This window comes from Nycticebus coucang, chromosome 2 (genome assembly GCF_027406575.1).
Source record: "Nycticebus coucang isolate mNycCou1 chromosome 2, mNycCou1.pri, whole genome shotgun sequence".
In the NCBI taxonomy this organism is placed as follows: domain Eukaryota; kingdom Metazoa; phylum Chordata; class Mammalia; order Primates; family Lorisidae; genus Nycticebus; species Nycticebus coucang.
The window spans coordinates 33,327,340-33,352,415 of NC_069781.1; the positions used below are offsets into that span (position 1 = coordinate 33,327,340).

At 37.2% G+C, this 25,076-nt stretch overlaps 2 protein-coding genes across 2 annotated transcripts; both read left to right on the forward strand.

Annotated features, from left to right (window-relative positions):
* The first annotated feature begins 13,626 nt into the window (after window positions 1-13,626).
* Window positions 13,627-14,720, forward strand: LOC128572668 (olfactory receptor 13C3). Its single transcript, XM_053572695.1, has one exon. It carries the CDS (start codon window positions 13,747-13,749, stop codon window positions 14,698-14,700), a length of 954 nt encoding a protein of 317 aa, XP_053428670.1. The 5' UTR covers window positions 13,627-13,746; the 3' UTR covers window positions 14,701-14,720.
* Window positions 14,721-21,508: 6,788 nt separating this feature from the next.
* Window positions 21,509-22,482, forward strand: LOC128574675 (olfactory receptor 13C4). The gene has a single exon (XM_053575538.1). It carries the CDS (start codon window positions 21,526-21,528, stop codon window positions 22,480-22,482), a length of 957 nt encoding a protein of 318 aa, XP_053431513.1. The 5' UTR covers window positions 21,509-21,525.
* The last annotated feature ends 2,594 nt before the right edge of the window (window positions 22,483-25,076 follow it).

Here is a 25,076-nt window from a genome sequence, read left to right on the forward strand (position 1 = left end):
GGGTGATTTCTCGAGGGGAGTGCACAGTGCCTGAGCCGTGACTGGTCAGCGCTGACTCTGAGACACGTGAGTGAGGAGAGAGCACTCGGCTGAGGGGGAGTCACGCCATTGTTCCCCAGGGAGTCACTTCCCTGCCATGCAGTGCAGCAGCCCTCCCTGGGCAACAATACGGCCAGGCTTAAAACTGAATGAAACTCTAGCTTCCCTGCTGAGCTCCCAGTACTCCCCCCCACTCTCACTTGGGGGTCTGGGGGCCTGCCCCCCAGGAGTCTGGATTCTTGGGAGATCTCTCGAGGGGTGTGGACAGAGCATAAACTGCGGCCGCTCAGTGCTGACTCTGGGGTGCGAGACAGAGGAGAAAAGGGTTGGCTGGGTGCCCATACCAGAGCGGCAGTTCCTGGAGGCAAATCAACAGCCGTTTTTTCTTTAACAGCAAAATGGCTCACTTCTGGATATTCTGAAGCCACACCCCCTGTCTCCCTGGGCAACCAGAGGAGGCCACCAGTGAGCAAAGGATTTGCCTGATGCTGCTCACAAACCCGGGAAGCTTCCAGGGCAGGGCCGACTCAGAGAGGTAATCGGACACAAACCTCCAGCAGCAAAGACGTTTGAACTCAGAACAGCACGTCTTCTGTAGGCGATTTTAGCAGAAACAGAGACAGAACCCCGCAAAGTTGTCTGTTCTGTTCTTTTCTGTTAGCAACATCAATCAGGGACGGGGCTAAGCCTGAGTGAACACCTCCCTCCCACCACCTGCATCAAGCACTCAAAGATGTCAGGCCCGGTCTCCTCCTGCTAGATAGCGGCAGACTACAGGGGCCTGGCAGACCTCCTTGCAATTCAGGCAGGTGCAAACCCCTGGAGTATCTGTTCACTACAGGCAACTGGGTTAGCCATCTGCAGAGATACCAGTGACTGGGTCCGACGGAGGGGCAAAGTGGGGAAGGAGACATCAACCTTCCCAGACTGATCTATTTGCTAGGTGGCTCCTCCTGACTCCACGCAGCACTGGAGTAAGCCATATCAGAGGAGTCACCAGACCCCTGTGATCCAGTTCCCAGAGACCTCTTGAACTCTCCTACCTGAGACAGTTGCTGATTGAGACAATTGATTTGGACCTTTTGAACTGAACTAATAGACTGAGGACTTTTCAAGTGGTGCCCTGGGTATACGGTTGTAGGAAGGTTTGATTTTCCTTTTCCTTTTCAAATTGGTGCCAGAGGTGGGGCGGGTGGGGTCACTTAATTGCTGGTTTTTCCACACAGCTGCGACTTCAAGCCAGAGTAAATGTTACAATAGGATCGAACAGAAACCAGCTGAAAACAAGACAGAACCACTTTGCCCCACCACACAAGACAGGGCCCCAGTTTCTAAGGCCACAACACTGTACGGCCCCTCGATAAAGCCCCAGGGGAAAAATCAAAGGGAGTAAAATAACCATGAGGTGGAATCAGCAGAAAAACTCTGGCAACATGAATAACTAGAATAGATCGACCCCCCCAAGGAAAGATATGGCAGATGTAATTGAAGATCCCATTCATAAACAACTGGCTGAGATGTCAGAAATCGAATTCAGAATTTGGATTGCAGACAAGATTAACAAAATGGAATTAGGAATTTGAGGAGAAATTCAAAGTTGTCTCAAGAATTTAACAAATTTAAAGACAAAACCACCAGAGACTTAGACACACTGAAGCAAGAATTTACAGCCCTCAAAGATATGAAAAATACAGTAGAATCCCTCAGCAACAGAATGGAGCAAGCAGAAGAAAGGATTTCTGACATTGAAAATAGAGTCTTCGAATGCTCCCAATCTCTCAAAGAGGAAGAGAAATGGAGAGCAAAAACGGATCATTCACTCAGAGAACACTGGGATAATTCGAAGAAAAGCAATATACGAATAATTGGGATTTCTGAGAATGATGAAGTGGCCTCGATGGGCACAGAGACCCTTCTGCATGAAATTATGAAATAAAATTTTCCAGACATGCCTAGAGAATCTGAAATTCAGATAGCAGACAGCTTCAGAACCCCAGCACGATTCAACCCCAATAAGTCATCCCCCAGACATATCATAATTAGCTTCACTAAAGTTAATATGAACAAGAAGATTCTCAAAGCAGCCCGGCGAAAGAAAACCATTACGTACAAAGGAAAGAATATTAGAATAACTGCAGATCTCTCTGATGAAACTTTTCAAGCCAGAAGAGGGTGGTCATCGACTTTTAATATCCTAAAGCAAAATAACTTTCAACCCAGGATCTTGTATCCAGCTAAACTGAGTTTCATTTATGATGGAGAAATTAAATACTTCAATGACATTCATATGTTGAAAAAATTTGCCATAAGTAAACCAGCTCTTCAGGATGTTCTCAGACCTATCCTCCACAATGACCAACCCAATCCTATACCACAAAAGTAAACTCACTCAGAAACTTTGGATCAAACTCGAACTTCCACACTGGCGAAAGGATTAAAAATGTCCACTGGACCTTTCAAAAACTCGATACCCAAAATTCCACCAGACTTAACAATACTCTCCATTAATGTGAATAGCTTAAACTGTCCTCTAAAGAGGCATAGGTTAGCTGACTGGATACAAAAACTCAAGCCAGATATCTGTTGCATACAAGAGTCACATCTTAACTTAAAAGACAAATACAGACTCAGGATGAAAGGATGGTCATCCATATTTCAGGCAAATGGTAATCAGAAAAAATCAGGTGTTGCAATTTTATTCGCAGATACAGTAGGCTTTAAACCATCAAAAGTAAGGAAGGACAAGAATGGTCACTTCATATTTGTTAAGGGTAATACTCAATATGATGAGATCTCAATTATTAATATCTATGCACCCAACCAGAATGCACCTCAATTTATAAGAGAAACTCTAACAGACATGAGTAACTTGATTTCCTCCAGCTCCATAATCGTCAGAGATTTCAACACTCCTTTGGCAGTGTTGGATCGATCCTCCAGCAAGAAGCTGAGAAAAGAAATCTTAGATTTAAACCTAACCATCCAATATTTAGATTTAGCAGACATCTACAGAACATTTCATCCCAACAAAACTGAATACACATACTTCTCATCAGCCCACGGAACTTACTCCAAAATTGACCACATTTTAGGTCACAAGTCTAACCTCAGTAAATTAAAAGAAATAGAAATTATTCCTTGCATCTTCTCGGACCATCATGGAATAAAATGTGAATTGAGTAACAACAGGAATCTGCATACTCATACAAAAACATGGAAGTTAAATAACCTTATTCTGAATGATAGCTGGGTCAGAGATGAGATTAAGAAAGAAATCGCCAATTTTTTGGAACAAAATGACAATGAAGACACAAACAATTAGAACCTCTGGGACACTGCAAAGGCAGTTCTAAGAGGGAAATTTATAGCACTGCAAGCCTTCCTCAAGAGAACGGAAAGAGAGGAAGTTAATAACTTCATGGGACATCTTAAGCAACTGGAAAAGGAAGAACATTCCAACCCCAAACCCAATAGAAGAAAAGAAATAACCAAAATTAGAGCAGAATTAAATAAAATTGAAAACAAAAGAATAATACAACAGATCAATAAATCAAAAAGCTGGTTTTTGAAAAGGTTAATAAAATAGATAAACCTCTGGCCAACCTAATCAGAAAAAAAAGAGTAAAATCTCTAATATAATCAATCAGAAACAACAAAGACGAAATAACAACAGACTTGTCAGAAATCCAAAAAATCCTTAATGAATATTATAAGAAACTTTATTCTCAGAAATATGAAAATCTGAAGGAAATTGACCGATACTTGGAAGCACGCCACCTTCCAAGAGTTAGCCAGAATCAAGTGGAAATGTTGAACAGACCCATATCAAGTTCAGAAATAGCATCAACTATACAAAACCTCCCTAAAAAGAAAAGCCCAGGACCAGATGGTTTCACGTCAGAATTCTACCAAACCTTTAAAGAGGAATTAGTACCTATGTTATTCAACCTGTTCCATAAGGTAGAAAAAGAAGGAAGACTACCCAACATGTTCTATGAAGCAAACATCACCCTTATCCCCAAACCAGTAAAAGACCCAACAAGAAAAGAAAATTATAGACCAATATCACTAATGAATATAGATGCAAAAATATTCAACAAGATCCTAACAAACAGAATCCAGCAACACATCAAACAAATTATACATCATGACCAAGTCGGTTTTATCCCAGGGTCTCAAGGCTGGTTCAATATACGTAAATCTATAAATGTAATTCAGCACATAAACAAATTAAAAAACAAAGACCATATGATTCTCTCAATCGATGCAGAAAAAGCTTTTGATAATATCCAGCATCCCTTCATGATCAGAACACTCAAGAAAATTGGTCTAGAAGGGACTTTTCTTAAACTGATAGAGGCCATCTACAGCAAACCCACAGCCAATATCATATTGAAATGAGTTAAATTGGAATCATTTCCACTCAGATCAGGAACCAGACAAGGCTGCCCATTGTCTCCATTGCTTTTCAACATTGTAATGGAAGTTTTAGGCACCGCAATTAGGGAAGAAAAGGCGATCAAGGGTATCCATATAGGGTCAGAAGAGATCAAACTTTCGCTCTTCGCAGATGATATGATTGTGTATCTGGAAAACACTAGGGACTCTACTACAAAACTCCTAGAAGTGATCAAGGAATACAGCAGCGTCTCAGGTTACAAAATCAACATCCATAAATCGGTAGCCTTTATATACACCAACAACAGTCAAGTTGAAAAAGCAGTTAAGGACTCTATCCCATTCACAGTAGTGCCAAAGAAGATGAAATATTTGGGAATTTACCTAACAAAAGATGTGAAAGATATCTATAAAGAGAACTATGAAACTCTAGGAAAAGAAATATCTGAAAATGTTAACAAATGGAAAAACATACCATGCACATGGCTGGGAAGAATCAACATTATTAAAATGTCCATACTACCCAAAGCAATATATAATTTCAACGCACTCCCTATTAAAGCTCCGCTGTCATATTTTAAAGATCTTGAAAAAACAATACTTCATTTTATATGGAATCAGAAAAAACCTCGAATAGCCAAGACATTACTCAGAAATAAAAACAAAACAGGAGGAATCACACTACCAGACCTCAGACTTTACTACAAATCGATAGTGATCAAAACAGCATGGTATTGGCACAAAAACAGAGAAGTAGATATCTGGAACAGAATAGAGAACCAAGAGATGAATCCAGCTACTTACTATTATTTGATCTTTGACAAGCCAATTAAAAACATTCAGTGGGGAAAAGATTCCCCATTTAACAAATGGTGCTGCGTGAACTGGCTGGCAACCTGCAGAAGACTGAAATTGGACCCACACATTTCACCATTTACTAAGATAGAGTCTCATTGGATTAAAGATTTAAACTTAAGACATGAAACTATAAAAATACTAGAGGAGAGTGCAGGGAAAACCCTTGAAGAAATTGGTCTGGGCGAGTATTTTATGAGGAGGACCCCCCGGGCAATTGAAGCAGCTTCAAAAATCCACTACTGGGACTTGATCAAACTAAAAAGCTTCTGCACAGCCAAGAACACAATAAGTAAAGCAAGCAAACAGCCCTCAGAACAGGAGAAGATATTTGCAGGGTATATCTCTGACAAAGGTTTAATAACCAGAATCCACAGAGAATTCAAACGCATGAGCAAGAAAAAAAACAAGGGATCCCATTGCAGGCTGGGCAAGGGATTTAAAGAGAAATTTCTCTGAAGAAGGCAGGCGCACGGCCTTCAGACATATGAAAAAATGCTCATCATCTTTAATCATCAGAGAAATGCAAATCAAAACTACTTTGAGATATCATCTAACTCCAGTGAGACTAGCCTATATCACAAAATCTCAAGACCAGAGATGTTGGCGTGGATGTGGAGAAAAGGGAAGACTTCTACACTGCTGGTGGGAATGCAAATTAATACATTCCTTTTGGAAAGATATATGGAGAACACTCAGAGATCTAAAAATAGATCTGCCATTCGATCCTGTAATTCCTCTGCTGGGCATATACCCAGAAGACCAAAAATCACAACATAACAAAGATATTTGTACCAGAATGTGTATTGCAGCCCAATTCAGAATTGCTAAGTCATGGAAAAAGCCCAAATGCCCCTCGATCCACGAATGGATTAATAAATTGTGGTATATGTACACCATGGAATATTATGCAGCCTTAAATAAAGATGGAGACTTTACCTCTTTCATGTTTACATGGATGGAGCTGGAACATATTCTTGTTAGTAAATTATCTCAAGAATGGAAGAAAAAGTACCCAATGTACTCAGCCCTACTATGAAACTAATTTGGGCCTCTCACATGAAAGCTATAACCCAGTTACAACCTAACAATAGGGGGAAGTGGGAAAGGGAGGGGAGGGTGGGGGGTGGTGGGTAGAGGGAGAGGGATTGGTGGGATCATACCTGTGGTGCATCTTACAGGGGTATTTGCGAAACTTGGTAAATGTAGAATGTAAATATTTTGGCACAGTAACTGAGATAATGCCAGGAAGGCTATGTTAACCATTGTGATGAAAATGTGTCAAATGGTCTATGAAGCGAGTGTATGATGCCCCATGATCATATCAATGTATACAGTTATGATTTAATAAAAAAAATAAAATAAGAGGTTTATAAGAAGTCTTAGTTATTGCCTCACATAAATAATGTGGCCATTACATGTTGTGTGTATTTGGTACAACCCTTTTCCAGCCTTCAGTTCCTTAAAAAATGCTGAATCGGACATTGTAGCCATAGTGCCTAGAGAAGACTGGCATGTAGTGGTGTCCAATAAATATTTTTTGACCAAATTGGCGCCTGTGGCTCAGTGAGTAGGGCACCAGCCCCATATACTTAGGGTGGCAAGTTCAAACTCAGCCCACGCCAAACTGCAACAAAAAAATAGCCAGGCATTGTGGTGGGTGCCTGTAATCCCAGCTGCTTGGGAGGCTGAGGCAGGAGAATCGCATAAGCCCAAGAGCTGGAGGTTGCTGTGAGTCCTGTGACGTCATGGCACTCTACCGAGGGCAGTAAACTGAGACTCTTGTCTCTACAAAAAAAAAAATTAAAATTAAAAAAAAAGTGGGACATTAGCAAAAATTCCAATAATTTAAAATATAATAATAATTCCTTATTTCCAAAAATAAAATACTATTTTAAAATACTTTGTTAATAAATTTGTCATCTACAATATTAGGCTTTGGAGTTATTATCAGTTAAAATATTAACATTGTGACTTTGAACATTATTTCATTATTTCATCACTTTATAGCTCAGCTTACTCAGCAGTCAATCTTAATTGGCTTCTGCAGTGTTTTTCAGATATATAAGAATCCTGGACATATTTTAATTTGTAGTCATTTAAATAATCTTATTTTGGAATCATTTTAAATTTATAGACAAGTTACAAAGATAGTATAGTTTCTACATTTGTCATCTTGACTATTAGACTTTGATAATTGTGACATTCAAATATTACGGTGTGACTTTGAAACATTTCATCGCTTCATGCCTGAGTTTACTGGTCTATAAAAAGATAAATCTTTTTTAAAAATTTAATTTAAAAAATTCAGATTAATATAAGGGTACAAATGATTAGGTTACATTGTGTTTCTAAAGTAAAGTTCAAGTTGTAGTTGAGGCTTTTGAGCCCTTTATCCTGGAGGTGTGCTGTACATCCTCACAATATGTCATCCATCAGGTTAGAACTTACCAATTCCCTCTCTCTTCTCCCCTCCACTTTCCTTCCTTTCCCTTCCTCCACTTGAATATACTTATGTTATTCTCTCATATGGGCATGTAGTTGTGTGTGTGTGTGGTTTTTTTTTTTTAGACAGTCTCACTTTGTCACACTTGGTAGAGTACCCTGACATTGCAGCTCACAGCAACCTCAAATTCTTGGGCTCAAGTCATCCTCTTGCCTCCACCTCCCAAGTAGCTGGGACTGTAGGTACCTGCCCCAACACATGGCTGTTTTTAGAGATGGGGTCTCACTCTTGCCCAGGCTGGTCTGGAACTCCTGAACTCAGGCAACTACCTGTCTTGGCCTCCCAGAGTTCTAGGACTGCAGGCGTGAGTCACTGTGGCTGGCCATATAGTTGTTTTTTCTATTAGATTCATATTAGTATTGAGTACATTGGATACTTGCATTTCCATTCTTGTGATACTTTACTAAGAAGAATGTTCTACAACTCCAACCAGGCAAATACAAAAGATGTAAAGTCACAATCATTTTTAATAGCTGAATAGTGTTTCATGGTATACACATACCACAATTTATTAATCCATTCATGGATTGATGGGCACTTGGGTTGCTTCCATTTCTTGGCAATTGTGAATTGAGCTGCAATAAACATTCTAATGCAAATGTCCTTGTGATAATATGATTTATTTTCTTCTGGGTATATTATGGAATAATGGAATTGCAGTATCAAATGGAATGTCTACATTTAGCTCTTTGAGGATTTTCCATAATTCTTTCCATAAAGGCTGTATTAATTTGCAATCCCACCAACAGAGTAAAAGTGTTCCATTCTCTTTATACTCACACCAGCATGTACAGCTTTGAGACTTTGTGATGTGTGCTATATAACCTCTCACTGGGGTTAGGCAATATCTCAAAGTGGTTTTGATTTGCATTTCTCTGATGATTAGGGACAATGAGCATATTTTCATTTGTTTGTTGGCCATTCACCTGTCTTTCTCTGAGAAGGTTCTGTTTATGTCTCTTGACCAGTAAGAGATGGAATTGTGTGCAATATTTTGTGTGATTAATTTGAGTTCTGTATAGATTCCAGTTATCAAGCCATTGTCAGATTTGTAATATGCAAATATCTTTTCCCATCCCGGAGGTTATCTATTTGCTTTGATTGTTGTGTCCTTAGCTGTGCAGAAGCTTTTTAGCTTAATTAAGTCCAATCTATTTATTTTTATTGATGTTGCCTTTGGTGAAAAGAAGTAAATCTTAATGTTTGGTTTCTTCAGAATTTTCCAGCTCTAAGATCTTATGATTTTAAATATCAGACACACTTGACAGGTTTCTGTTTATATTTCAATATTGGGACATGTACTGTTTTATTGTGTGTGTTTATGTTCATACATAAATACTGAGTTTGTTTTATTAAGCAACCTATTAATTATCAAAACCCAAATAAAGTGAACCTCAGTGTTAAAATCTATGATCCAGCTTAATAAACTTATTAAAACACTTCACTTCAAAAATGTACTGCCTACCTATCTAAATTCATGCCCCAAACTATCAATTCTAGACCTTTTTTTTTTTTTTTTACTTTCATGGCCTTAGAAATTTGTTCTGTGGATTTATTTATTATGCTTATCTATATTTGTTTTCATTCTAAAAATGTTTGATGATAGAATTCTATATGAAATTAATTTATCAAAAAGTATGAGGGTCAGGTAAGCATAAGAAAAACATAAATCATGATGCAGTTAATTCACAGTAAATATTGTTTTATTTCATTCATAGTATCTAGATCATTTTCTCAACTATAAAAATTTTCATTTTACTAATTATCCTTTGAATTACTAGGCTGTTACCTAGAATTAACTTTGCTTTGGTAAATAAATTTTAAACTAAAAAGATGTCACATTTTATAAAATTTGGTGAACATTTTTCCCTGTTTTCAAAAGTTAGATGGGCTAGAAAATGTTATTGCATTCTTGAGCTTGAGTTCTGCCACAATATATTCTCAGCATCACTCCTAACTGTGTCTGTAGGACACTGTCCCTGACGCACAAGTTTCTCCATTCCCCAGATCTCTCACTCCAACTTTAAATTGTTTTGAGAATTGGGGAACAATTATAATAAGCATTACATAACAAATATTTACTCTTCCACATCTGTGAATTCTGGCATCTTTTGTTGAACCTGACTTTAATTCAGAATTTTGCCATAAGTACTGAGAAAAAGATATCTGGTATTTCCAGGAAGTGGAAGTAATTTATTACTGTAAAGGTAAGTCCTAAATGCCATGAAACTGTATTATCATTAAACTAAAGCAAACTTAATCTATAATTAATTTGTTATTCAATATGAATTTTAATCCGAATAACCTGAAGCAATACAGGTACCAATATATTATTGCCAAAATATGCTGTGAGTTATGATTATTTAATTATTATTTGTATTATATTCATTAATCCTTAAAGCAATTTCCCTGCACTATCTGATTATTTTCTTACAATATACCTAAAAGAAAAGTAATATGGATGTTTTTATCACTATTTTACAAATAAGAAAACTGAGGCTATAAATCACAGGCAAAGAACTTCAAAACCAAAGACTTTGATTCTAGTCCAAGGCATTTGCTGTTCTTTTTTTTTTTTGCAGTTTTTGGCCAGGGCTAGGTTTGAACCCACACCTCTGGTATATGGGGCCAGCGCCCTACTCCTTTGAACCACAGGTGCCACCTGGCATTTGCTATTCTGATGAACCCATATCTTGCATATTCACTTATATATCAGGTGATCCCTCTTAAAGTGCATAATGGGGTGATTATCTGTATAAAATAGCAGCTTATTAGTACTGACTGCAAGATACTTAAAAAAAAAATCTACCATAAAATAACGAGTGTGGCATATTACACTTGTCATGTTCATGAATTCACAAATATTGCCTAGGGAAATTGCTCAAGAGCCTGGAAAGTAAACCTTCTCATATTCAGTCAAAACCGACTTGTTATGTGCAGCCACTGCATTAGACTTAGTTGTGAAAGGGATGAGCCAGTTCCTTCTGCACTTCTCTTGTTACCTTACATTTTATTATAATAAAATCCACTTAACGAGAAGGAACAGAAGAAAATCGAAGGCAGCAAAACAGGCCTGGCATAAGGTGGATTTGAATTAATGTCTTTGAATTTGCTGTCTTTTTCTTTTACATTTGTGAGTAAGATGCTCAGAGTGCTCAGGTCCCTTATCCAGTTCATTTTCTGACCAATTTCTATAGTCCATTTGAGGAGAATTTTGGTTTATCATAAGAAGTAATATAGGATAATAGTCCTTTTTCTCTTTGGGTACAAATTGATTGTATCGTTACAATCAATTTGTGTTTGTGATCCCAGCTTTTCTATGGTTCTTGCTGACCATTCTCTATTTTTGACATGATTTCTATGTAGATTTTAATTGTACTTGTCAGGAAGAATAGTAATATGAAGAGAATGGACTTTGGATCTATCCCCACAATTAGCCAGGTGATCCTGGCACAAAATATGGCACACAGGATCCTGTAATACAAGTTGGTTAAATAAATGACCTGAAGATATTTCCACTTTCCTTCCCTTCCTTCCTTCCTTCCTCTTTCTCTCTTTCTTCCTTTTCTCATTTCCTCCTTACTTTCTTCCCTACTTCTTGCCTTAAACTGAATAAAGAAAAATTAATAATCTCTTGTGGACTCAGTACTTTCAACTGTAAGATTGAGATTGTATATTCTCTTTTTGTCTTTTCCTTCAAGGTTTGAATATTTTTATTGGGTGTATTTGTAACACAATTTTCCTGTAGTAAGAATCCTGTGGATTTCTGACTCCCAGAAATAACGGCTATATAGAAATTTTCTCAACTACTGCCACGTGACAAACTACATCACAGAATGGGGACGATGAGTGCCTGTGCTGCAATTCTCAAAATTATTAGCACACAAGGCCTAAACTTGTGATTTTGACCAAAGTCAAATCTGGTGGTGATTATGGAAAGGTAAGTGTTCACATCTATCCAGCAATCAGTGACAACCCCACTAATCTAAATATCTTAATTCCTCAAGTTACATTAAGAACTATGTATAATACCACATCATACACATACAATGTCAAGTTTAAAGGGTTGCTAATGTCACAGAGGCTAGGTACTTACTCCATACTCTGCTTTCTAGTGATGGACTTCTTCCCTACTAAAAGTAGCACCAAATTCCCTGTCTGATTTTAAAGCCTTTCTCCATGCCTGCCATCCTTTCCTTCTCAGGTGTGCTTGCCAAAACTCCTTCACAGAAACTCCTTTGTCCAAAAATAATGCACTGCCAATCTGCTTATTCCTAATTTTGGCTCACCTTCTGACTCTAGAGATGCCCCTCGTCTCTTCCAAATCTGCCTAATCCTTTTCATACTTCCAGATTCAGTCAAAACTTGAAAATCCTCCTTAGTTCTTTCTTGCCTGATCTAGTTCTTGTAAACTTTTTCCTCCTGGGAAAAATGATAATTTTCACCCAAGGTACAGAATGTAATGGTGTTTATTAGATATTCTCATATCTACTTTTCCTGTATCTCTAACTGAATTGTGCACTTGTAATAGCAGGCACTTTACATTATTCTTGTACTTATCTTTACTGAGCTTGGAACATGACTGTGTTCAAGGTAAGCTGTCAGTAATATACTGAAACTATTGTAGTAGTCTGGTATAAGTTTACTCTGTTTTTTAAAAATGTGTCCTTCAATAACATTTTTAAAGAGTACGTAACAATATGGTGTTAATCTGGAGTTTTCTGCAAAACACAAAAGAATTATGTTCTACATATTTTCCAGGTTGTTATGCAACAGAAAATTGTTTTGAATCGGAAATGTCTAATCTGCTAACTCATTGTAGATTAAAGCCTTGATACTTAAGTGCTTTTTGTGCCAGTTGCATAAGCATCACCTGAGAACTTAATCTTAAGCCCTCCCTGAAAACTAAATGAGAATCTGAAGGTTTCTTAAGAGTCCAGGTGCTCCATATGAATATGAAAATTAGTGAATCCATGAACTAGACTTTGTGTCAAAGACATTAGCTTCAAATTCAATTTTATCATTAACTACCTGATTAATCGTGGTGAAGTTCCATCTTTTATATTTTAAAAATTGGGATACATAAAGAATATTATACTTTGTAAATTATAAAACAATATATACACACGTTTATATAAAATATTAAACATTATTACTGTTTTATAGGTTAACTTCAATAAATACATTATCAAGATGAACTCTTAAGCTATAGAATAAAATATGTAAAGAGACTATTTAATGTTCTCCAAAGGTTCATCACATAACTGTGGAACTGATCTATGCAATGGTCTTGTCATAGGAGCAGTCATACAAGATGCAAAGAGCGGGCTGAAATATGAGATCAACGACTACCTATACCTTTAAATAGATGTTAAATTTCAGGTTATGTTATTCAATTTATTATGACTGTATATATAATACACCATTAAACTTATCAATATAAGGTATGTAGTATCAGGCCTAGAAAAAATATATATACACAAAAAAAATCAATGTTGCTATGATACTTTAATCACTTTGGTAATTTCAGAACTAAAATTCCAGTATGTGTTGAGTAATCTTTTTCCCTCTCCACTACTTGCTGTCTTGGGTAGATAAAATAAAGAAGTTAGGCTTATAGTTGGTAACTGACCAGGGGTTTTGGAAACCTCAATTATGGAGAGTATCCTTCACTCATGAACACATCCTCAACAGCAGAAAGAATTACTTCTGTGGGTCTATGCCTGATCACAGGTAAATCATAACATATTGGTGATGGGGCATAGGCACTCCCATAATGTTATTGTAATCTAGTCAGATACATTATTGAAGATAATTGTATGTTAGGGCTTTAAACCAGCAGTCCTAATATATTCTAAAAGAATGATCAGGTAATCTGTAGCATTTATTTCTTGGCAGGGAATATAGTTTATGTTAGACTTTCTATTGACATCTTGAAAGCAGATGATATGGGTGAGATTAATCACACATTTGTAATAGAATTTCTTCTTCTTGGTCTTTCTGGATACCCCAAAATCGAGATCATTTACTTTGTTCTGATTCTATTCATGTACCTAGTGATTTTAATTGGCAACGGTGTTCTGATCATAGCAAGCATCTTTGATTCCCATCTTCACACTCCCATGTACTTCTTCCTGGGCAACCTTTCTTTCCTGGATATCTGTTACACATCCTCCTCTGTACCCTCAACACTGGTGAGCTTGATCTCAAAGAAAAGAAACATTTCCTTCTCTGGATGTGCAGTGCAGATGTTCTTTGGGTTTGCAATGGGGTCAACGGAATGTTTGCTTCTGGGCATGATGGCCTTTGACCGTTATGTGGCCATCTGCAACCCTCTGAGATACCCCATCATCATGAGCAAGGTGGTGTATGTCCTGATGGCTTCTGTGTCGTGGCTGTCCGGTGGAATCAATTCAATTGTGCAAACATCACTTGCCATGAGATTGCCTTTCTGTGGGAATAATATTATCAATCATTTCACATGTGAAATATTAGCTGTTCTCAAGCTAGCTTGTGCTGATATATCCCTTAATATTCTCACCATGGTCATATCAAATATGGTTTTCCTAGTTCTTCCTCTTCTGGTCATTTTTTTCTCCTATATGTTCATCCTTTATACCATCTTGAGAATGAACTCTGCCACGGGAAGACGCAAGGCCTTTTCTACCTGCTCAGCACACCTGACTGTGGTGATTATATTTTATGGTACCATCTTTTTTATGTATGCAAAACCCAAGTCTCAAGACCTGATTGGAAAAGACAAGTTGCAAACTTCAGACAAGCTAATTTCTCTGTTTTATGGGGTAGTGACCCCCATGCTGAATCCTATAATCTATAGCTTGAGGAACAAGGATGTAAAATCTGCTATGAAATATCTGCTACACCAAAAATCTATTCGCTAAGAACACCAGAAACATAGGTCTTTGTGTAACAGGCACAAAGATGGACTCATAGGTAAATCAGTGAGAACTGTTTGGAGGAAACCATAGTTAGGGAGGGAGCTACTCTTATTGTTTGACTTCACTAACCATGCTCAGCTAGAATCACTGAGAACTCCGGTTTGCTACCAACAAGAGTTCAGCTAGAGGACTGATTCACAGTTGGCATAATACAAATATGGTCAATGTTTCCCCTTCACTGATTCTTAGTTGTATGGAATAGGGTTGGATAAGTATGAGCATATAGGCCAGCATCGTCCACCAGATAGTAAAGAGACAGAAACCATTAATTCCAGTTTAAAAATGTAAAAAGAAAGAATTATCTGTAGCATCATTTCCCTAGGAATATGGGTGGTAGTAACATTTATCTGTGTTGTCATAGTATTGTGTTCAGTAAATGATGCTTATTTTAGAACTTACTAAGGCAATGAACCACCCACCAACAAAGGAACAAATAACATTTTTAGAAAGAAGTTTCTCTGAATGCTTGAGTGCCCACTATCTTCTCCACATCTTTTACAACATTTCCATAATATCCAGTGGTGATCTCCCTGTAGTCACATGTATATTAAGTTTTAACACATACTCATTCAGTTGTGAAAGGCATACGTTCAGGATTTCTTATCATTCTCCGGTTTTGTCAGCAGGGGTTTCAGTTGTCCATTTATATTTTTATTGGTCCAGGTTTTTGTGTATAGGAATGTACATGATAAATCTACTTTTTATGATACTCTGTAAATCACTCTTGAATTGTACTTGGAGTTGCTTAATTAGGTGGCCAACACTCACATTACAATAATACTCTTACTCTAGGTGCATACCAGTAGTAGTAGTATCTGCTTTATACGCAGGCATGCAAATGCAAATTCAGAACAAGTGTGTCTCTCTCAGTCACACTGAAAGCCAGGATAGCAGGCCAATGGAATTGACTTGCCAACTATGGTTCCTCCTGGATTCATTCAGAAGCTGACTCATAGCTGCACTTAGTCTCTGCTTTTTGTGCTGAGAAGTAAATTAAATTTCAGGAATATTTCTACATCTGAGAAGGACAATAAGATGCATATTATTTCCCTACTTTGTTGGATTGCTTGAATGCCTCCATGTCCTCTCATCATATGCTCCCAAGAAGTCACTTCCAAAGAGAGAATAAAGGCTTCCATTTGATTCTAGTACTTAAGGAAGTTTTATGATAGATATAGACAAGTCCTACTTTGATAATCTCTCTTTAGCTTCATAAATCCCAAAGTGCCTCACAATTTACCACCCCATGTAAGGCTCTTTTATCTTCCAGTCAGTGAAGACCTACATTTTCAGATGATTCTATTAGCTATAGTCTGTGACTCAGTAAAAATTCATGTCACTATTGTCATTGTCTTGTTCCTCTATTGAATGAGGGAGACTGTTCTTAATCCTTCCTAACTCAAATACTAACAGTGACTTGAGAATGTTATGTCACCACTTTTACTTCAATTTTACATCTATAACAAGGGAAGTTTTACTAAAATATTTCTATATTTTTCTGGCTGTTAATGTCTGTAACCTTATAAGAACAAATACAATACATTTCCATTTGCATTTAATCTATACATACTATGGTTTGTGTTGTATGTGTCCACGCGCCTGCATAAATATTGCCCTTAAATTTTAAGTAGTTTTCCTCAGAATCCAAGTATTTAACAGTGAAATGTGACATCTATTAGAAAATGACAGTGAAAACTTAAAGTTAATATCTGCAATATAGCTTAATAGACTAGCTTAAAACAATAATGGGCTGGGTGATGTCTGTGGCTCAGTGAGTAGGGTGCTGGCCCCATATACAATAGGCGGTGGTTCAAACCCGACCCCGGCCAAAAAAAACTTCAAAAAAAAAAAACAAACAAATAATAAATAAATAATGGCTGTCTACCTATTCATTTTCCAAACTATCCATTCTGGACCTTTTTCTTAATTTTTACCTTTGTGTCCTTAAAAATATGGATTCATATCTTTCTGTCAGTTTACTTATTTTATTGTTTATCTGCATTTCTTTTCATTCCAAAAGTGGTTGTCAATGTCATCCTGAATAAAATTAATTTATCAAAAATAATAAAGATGAAGTAAAAAAAATCAATCATTCAAATAATAGCAAACGTATGTTTTATTTCATTCATAATATCTAGATAATTTTTTCATCTATAGCATTTTATCTTAGTAAAAGATAAAATGAATTATTTGAATTAAGCCCTTTGAATTTACTTTTCTTTGGTAAATACATTTTAAACTAAAACTTCTCACATTTCATAATATTTGAGGAACATTTGCCCCTGTTTCCGAAAGTTACACAGGCAAGAGAATGTTATTGCATTTCTGAGTTTTAGTTTAGTCATAATATATTCCAATCTTAATTGGGTCTGTGGGACACTGTCCCTGAAGCACCAGAAGTTTCTCCATCCCACAGATCTCTCACTCCAACTTTAAATTACTTTGGGAATTGGGGAACAATTACAATCAGTGTTGAATAACAAATCTTTACTCTTCTACATCTATGGAATCTGGCATCTTTTGTTGAATCTGACCTCCATTCAGAATGCTGACATACATAAATGCCAAGAAGTGACTGACTTTTTTAGGAGATAGAAATCATTTATCACTATAAAGGTAAGTCCTGAATACCATGAAGCCAGGCCTGTTTAATACATAATTAAAGCTATTATTAAATATAGATTTATAATGTGAACATTAGGCAATTCAGCTACTAATTTATTATTATTACTGGATACAATTATGATAATAATGTTATCATTATTGTCTGCACAGTGCTAGTTGACCCATGAAACAATTTTAATGTACTATCGGATTTTTTTCTCAAAACAAATCTGTGAGAAAGTACGGTATACAATTCTATCACTGTTGTACAAAGAAAAAAAAACAGGCTACGTATTAGAAGAAAAAAATAACCTCAAAAGTAGAACTTAATGTTTCTAAATCACAAGCACTTTTTCATATGTTTAACTGCATGCCAATTCATTCAAGCAAGGATTAGGTTACTTGGCAGTCCACAAACTGGTTAATCTCTGTAGAAGATGGCACATTGTTATACCAACAGAAAGATGTTTCTCTTTTTTAAATGAGACCTTGTTGCAAGTGAATAATTTGTGTATATTGAAGTCCTGACCAGGGACATTTCTTAAGAGCCTGGAAAGTAAATCTTCCCCATTCAGCCAAAATCCACCTGTTTTGTGCAGCCACAGTGTTATAGACCTAGCTGTAGAGGGATGAACAACGGGTGAGCTCCCTCCCCACGTCTCTTGTTGTCACACAATAAACAAGAAAACTGATTCTAAAAGATGAGAACACAAGAAAACCAAAGGCTGAAGACAGGCTTGGCTTCAGGTGAATTGGTGAGGGAATTTCTCCTTAGGCAGGGAAGGTTTGGAGCATGTGGCAGGAGGGGTAGTTGAGGTAGCCCAACATGCGTGGTCTGGAAGGAGAAACCAGCAGGCTCTCCAGGCCTGAACTGGACGGGCCAGGCTGGATCTGGAACACCACCACATTTCCTGGTCCTGGGAAGCCCATGTCTTGCTATCTTCTTCCTTTTGCATTCATGACTGGGCAGCTCAGAGAGCTCCTATCTCTTTTCCAATTTCTGTATACCACTTGTGGAGAATTTTGATTTATTATGCTATGTAGATTGTAGGGGGAGTATAGAATCATTTCTCAACGAAGGCAGTATTCTGGGGCATGTGATTCCATCCTACAGCCATGAGCCTTCCTCCATGATAAGAAGTACTAAGTGCTCAAGTCTTATTATTCTCTTTGTGAATTCTTAACTGAGTACAGTCAAGTTTGCCTTTATGATCTCAATTTATCTGTGGTGCTCACTGACCATTCTCTGTGGCTGACTGATGATTTCTATACATATTTTACTGCTGCCTGTTAGGCATGGAAGTAGTGGGAGGGGAATGGCATTGGATTTTGTCCCTGCCTGTTGTTATCCAGGTGACCTCAGCCAAGTAAATTAATTTTAAGCATGGTATCTGGTACATAAAAGTTTGCAATAAAATTTAAGTAATTTTCTAAAATTCAAATAAACAAAAAGGTTCTCAAAATGTATGTAAGGCCTTAAGCTGAGTAAATAGAAATTAAAAATTTCTTTAAGACTCAATTTTCTCACCTCTCATTTGGCTATTCAGCATTCTCTCATTTGTGACCCTTTTCAAAGTTGAAATTTTCCACCTGATAGTCTTTAACCAAATTGTTTTCTGAAATAAGAATCCCACTGTCTAGCTGGGCTCCTGACTTTAAGACATTGTACCCAGTACAGAAATTTTCCTGCCTATCATCAAGCAGTGTAAGAGTAGGGGATTGGGTCTTTGCTCATATTCTCAAAACTATAAGTCCATGTGAGCCCTAGACATGCAATTTTGATTAACCTGAAACTGTTGGCAAATACAGATAGATGATTTTGCATGTGTATGTGTGTATATACCAGGCACACCCAGATAACCTAGTGAATTTAAACACTTAATTGCTTTTGTCACATATTTGCTCAAAACCTCGTAACATCAGATTACATGCTGTCAAGTTTGGAGGGCACTTAAAGTCACAGAAGGGTCTAGGGGTGTCCAACTTGTGGCTTGCAAGCTGCATACCCATTATGTGAGGACTTTTTGCTCATGTATGGAGTCAGATATTGTGAAAATTATGCACAGACCTTTTTGTCTTCTCATCAGTTTTCATTAGTGTTTGTGTATTTAATGTGTGGTCCAAGACAACTCTTCTTCCAATGTATGGCAGAGAAGATAAAAGATGGGACACCCCTGGAACACTCACCTTATGCTTGGTATTGTTTAATAATAGGCCCTTTCCCTACAAAGAGAAATGTCGATTTTTCTGTTTGAACATTGAACAGAACATTTGAACATTTCTGTTTGAACATATGTTCCTTCCTAAATACTTTTTCACATGTGTTTCCAATGATATACCCTTGTCTGAAAATCAGGTACTGCCAGTCTGCTACCCGAAGACATTGCTGAACCTGCTGTCCCTTCTGGAATACCGCACTTCCCTCTTCTCTTCTGGCCTGTCTCAAGCTTTCTGTGCATCCAGATCTGTCAAGTTCGCCTTTATAGTCTCAGGCTTTGTGCCTCCAGATCCAAGTCTAGAAGCTTTCAGAACTCTCTCCTGAATTGTTTGTTTATTTATTTATTTTTACCTCCTCTTTTTGGGAATACTTATTATTCACCCTGGCCACGCGATATATTTGATGTCAAGTTGTTGCATATGTAGTTCTCTATTTCCCTTACTGAGCTGTGGACTTTCTCCTGGCAGACACGTTGTGTCATATTTTTTTCATTCTTAGCTCAGAACAGGACTGTGCTCAAGTTAGTCTATCAGTAATATTTACACATATTATAGTAATTTACCAAAAGTTTATCCTGTTTTTATAAAATTTATGTTTCAAAAGTATTTATTTTCTGAAACATACTGAATGCAAGATGTTGCCCTGAATTTTGGTGGCAAACACAGAACAATTGTATTCTTGGTCATTTTCCAAGTTGTTAAACCAATTCATATAATCACACAAAAGAAAATCTATTTGAATCACAGATATCTGGATAATCTGCCAGGTCACTATGTATGAATCAGTTTCTTGCTACTCAAAATGTGGCCTCATCCTAATGGCTTTAGCATACCCTAGGAACTTAACAGAATTTAGGGATCACAAGCCTATCCCCAGAACTATTGAAATAGAATTTACGTTTTAAAAGGATGATTGGGTAATTTTTATGAATATGAAAAACAAGGCTAAAAATACTTACTGGAAAAACAATGCATAGCTTTTGTTAGTGTAGTTCAAAAAGCTTTAGACTTCATTGCCGAAGAGCTAAGCTTCAATTTCTACTTTTTACATACAGACTGGATAACTTAGCCCCATTCTGTCTTTCATATTTTAAAAAATTAGGAATAATGAAAAGATTCATTTGTTTTATGTACGGTATTAAGTACCACACACATACACACAAATATGTTTAACCATTATTACTCTTTTTTCAGGCTCACCACTTAAACAAATTATCAAGAATAACTCTAAAGCCACAAATAAAACAAATGAAGATATGCTGTATTGGTCTTCAAAGATCTTTCATCATTTATATGCAGAGAAAGTCTGCACAATGATCTTGTCAGAGGACATAGCCACACAGCCAGAGTGGCCTATTACTGTGAGATCAACAAAACCTTTACCTTTGGACAGATGTCAAACTGCAGCGTATATGATTTAATTAACTATGATTAAATGTCTGCCCTATGAAAATGCACACTTAACTGCCTAGAAAGAGAGAGTTCTAGGTAAACAAACAAATATTCATAAAAATTAAACTTACTTTCAAATTCTGAATATTTCTGTTACACACCAGATCAAAATTTCAGTCTTTGTTATCTTTTGCCTTTCCCACTGCTCTCTCACTGAGCTTGTCTAAATGATGTCAGGTTTATTGCCTCCAATATTTTAGGGCAATTTTTACAGCCCAACATTTAATCTTTTAGAAGACTCAACGTAGGGTGAATTCAACAATAAGAAAGATCACTTCTGAATTTGCTTCTGATCTTTGGTTAGACGCAGGGTGTAGAAACTGTCAACATGCTGGTATGGTTATAATATAGGCACAAAGACTGCTGAAGATAACGTAGTAACAGAATTATCAAATGAACACTCGCCTTTTCACCATACAGACATTTGTTTCATTGTTGCTTGGCTGTGAAAATATTTTATATTGGATTTTTCTTTGACATCCTGAAATCTGGGACATGAACAAGATAAACCAGACATTTGTGAGAGAATTCATTCTTCTGGGACTCTCTGGTTATCCAAAACTCGAGATTATTTTCTTTGCTCTGATTCTAGTCATGTACCTAGTGATTCTAATTGGCAACGGTGTTCTGATCATAGCAAGCATCTTTGATTCCCGTCTTCACACTCCCATGTACTTCTTCCTGGGCAACCTTTCTTTCCTGGATATCTGTTACACATCCTCCTCTGTACCCTCAACACTGGTGAGCTTGATCTCAAAGAAAAGAAACATTTCCTTCTCTGGATGTGCAGTGCAGATGTTCTTTGGGTTTGCAATGGGGTCAACGGAATGTTTGCTTCTGGGCATGATGGCCTTTGACCGTTATGTGGCCATCTGCAACCCTCTGAGATACCCCATCATCATGAGCAAGGTGGTGTATGTCCTGATGGCTTCTGTGTCGTGGCTGTCCGGTGGAATCAATTCAATTGTGCAAACATCACTTGCCATGAGATTGCCTTTCTGTGGAAATAACATTATTAATCATTTTTTATGTGAGATCTTAGCTGTCCTCAAGCTAGCTTGTGCTGATATATCCCTCAACATTGTTACCCTAGCTGCATCAAATATTGCTTTCCTAATTCTTCCATTATTGGTCATTTTTTTCTCCTATATGTTCATCCTTTATACCATCTTGAGAATGAACTCGGCTGCAGGGAGACGCAAGGCCTTTTCCACTTGCTCAGCTCACCTGACTGTGGTGATCATATTTTATGGTACCATCTTTTTTATGTACGCAAAACCCAAGTCCAAAGACCTGATTGGTAAAGGCCATTTGCAAGCTACAGAAGGTCTTGTATCCATGTTTTATGGAGTAGTGACCCCAATGTTAAATCCTATAATATACAGCTTAAGAAATAAAGATGTAAAAGCGGCTATGAAATACTTGCTGAGGAGGAAAGCCGTTACCCACTAAGACTCCAGGAAAATGTCGGTCTTTTGTGCATAATTAGCTTGATTTAGCCATTCCACAATGTATACATATATCAAAACATCATGTTGTATACCATAAATGCATATACATTTTACTTTTAATTTAAAACAAATTTAAAAATTAAAAAAAAAAAAAATGAGGTCAGCATGGTTGGTGGTGCCTATGGCTCAGTGAGTAGGGTGCCGGTCCCATATACCGAGGGTGGTGGGTTTGAACTCGGCCCTGGCCAAACTGCAACAACAACAACAAAAAGTAAATAAATAAAAGTCTTTAAAAAAATTAACTAAAAAAAACTCTCTTCTTGGGGTGGTGCCTGTGGCTCAAAGGAGTAGGGCGCTGGCCCCATCTACCAGAGGTGGTGGGTTCAAACCTGACCCTGGCCAAAAACTGCAAAAAATAAAAAAGAATAGAAATGACATCCATGCAATCATCAAAGACTGCATTGGAGAAAGCAAAATTACAGAGAGAAATTTTTACTCTTTTTTCCTTCATGAGCTTTGCTCAGCTAGAATCACCAGAAACAGTCTACACTGAACTGAGATTCTCACAAAAACAATGAATTCCTTTAGCTATTATTGCTGGTGATATTGGAAGTGGATGTTTCTAGTGTATTTGTAGCAACACTGAAAAATGTGGCACAAAAGCTCTGAAAGGAGATAGCAGGAATATAAATTCAGTTCTATCACAAAATGCTTAAATAGTATCAGGCAGGTTTATTTATCTTTTTTAAACTGTAGTGTCTTTATTTTCAAAGAGGGAATAAATAAACTGTGTTACCAGCGTTATTGTAAAGATTTAATAAGTTTTACAAAATCTCCAGCATGGTGCTGAGTTCATTGTAGTTCCCTTTGTACGGGATATTGAGGTTGACTTTTCCTACTGGCTCCTAATTTAGTAATAGTAGTAAAGACTCCAAAATAGAGATAAAGGATGCTAACTAGCACCTCTTATTTTCATAAGCACCAACTATTAGGGTTAGGCATCTCTCCCGTAAGTCTTCCTGTTACTATCCATCACCACTTTTCCTTGCCCTTTCTCTTTCTTATGTATATAAAGAAAACATCCACTGTGGTTCCTCTGGAAGACTGGGAGCACTGTGCTAATCTAAATCAAGTGTGGAGATACCACAAAAGAGCCTCTGGAGTTTTTAGGGTCCTGCAAAGAAAGACAAAACTGACTTATGGCTGGAGGGATGAGGCTTGGTAACTTTCCTTCTCTAGGGATAGACTGGCAGAGGAACAAGTCTGAAAAGGGGCTGGGAGGTGAGTATCTCACGGCTGAAAATAACCAGAAAGTTTTGTTCGCCTACAGAGTTTTTTAGACTTGGGAAAAGGACTGAAATTAGTGACAGGGAAAAGTATTTCATTTTATGCTCCAGTGAGTTGAAACTCCTTAGAAACCTATTTACAATCTTTTTGCCCCCTTTCTTTTAGTGCAGATTCTTCTACCTTGGCTCACCACAGCATATCCTAGGTCCGTATCACCAGCTATTGTGACAAGCTGGTTTTATCCTTAGTTTCCTCTGTAAAATTTCTCATTCTTGTTGGTTTTAGAGCCATAATCTGATCCTTGACCTCCAACATGGAGAGCACCCTGTAATTCACTTACTTGGCATGAATCCAGGTTTGGACATAAGTGATCTAGTCCCTTACGTTGCCCTCCTACTATTCTTGCTGGGAGAGTTCCTAAAGCAAATCTCCAGCTGGTGGCCCTCCCTTTTCCCTTACTTGGGTGCTTCTTTAGGTGTGGCTTGATTAGAACAAGCATGTACCACCCTGTGGGGAAGGTTTTTTAACTTCTGCTCACCTCCACTTGGATGAACCCTACATGTCATTCTGATCCTAGTTTAATTCTTTCGAAACTTCAACTTATGGCATCAAGGCTTGAGGCACAATTCATATTATATGTACAAGGTCCTGCTTCTATTGTTTCTTGGCACTGTGTATTATTCCTATCTAGTAAAATTTTTGTTTCACATGTTATATATTTAATTTTTAGATTATTTCTTAAATAATTTTTCTCCTAACTGGGTTCTAGTTTTTCTGTAAATTCTGGATATTTTATAATTGCTTGTCCACTAATCATCTCATTTCCAAATTTGTTTCTATTGAATGGCTTTCATTTATTTATTTTGGTTATGGGACAGATTATCCTGCTTCTTCACACATTTTGTAATTTTGGGTTGGATGTAATCATTTTGACATTTCTATAATAATTGAGTACTGAATTGTACTCAATTTAGGTTGGATATAATCTGCTAGATAGTGACTTTCATATTATCTTTTCTAAGGTAATATTACCTTAATATTTTCTAGCTTTAGGAAGGTAGATCTACGGTTGCATTTATGCTAAGACAGTGGGTGTAACTAATTCTAGACCTAAGGGTGATGCAGTTTGAGTTGTTATGGGGTGCTGATACTGTTTTTTATTGCAGAGAAACCAGAGATGCTCATAAAATTCTACAATGCACAGGACAGACCCTCACAGGAAAGAATTATCCAGCCCTATGTGTCAATAGGACTGCAGTTGAAACATTTTATTAGTTACAGAGTTAATTTAGCTCTACTGTTAATCTG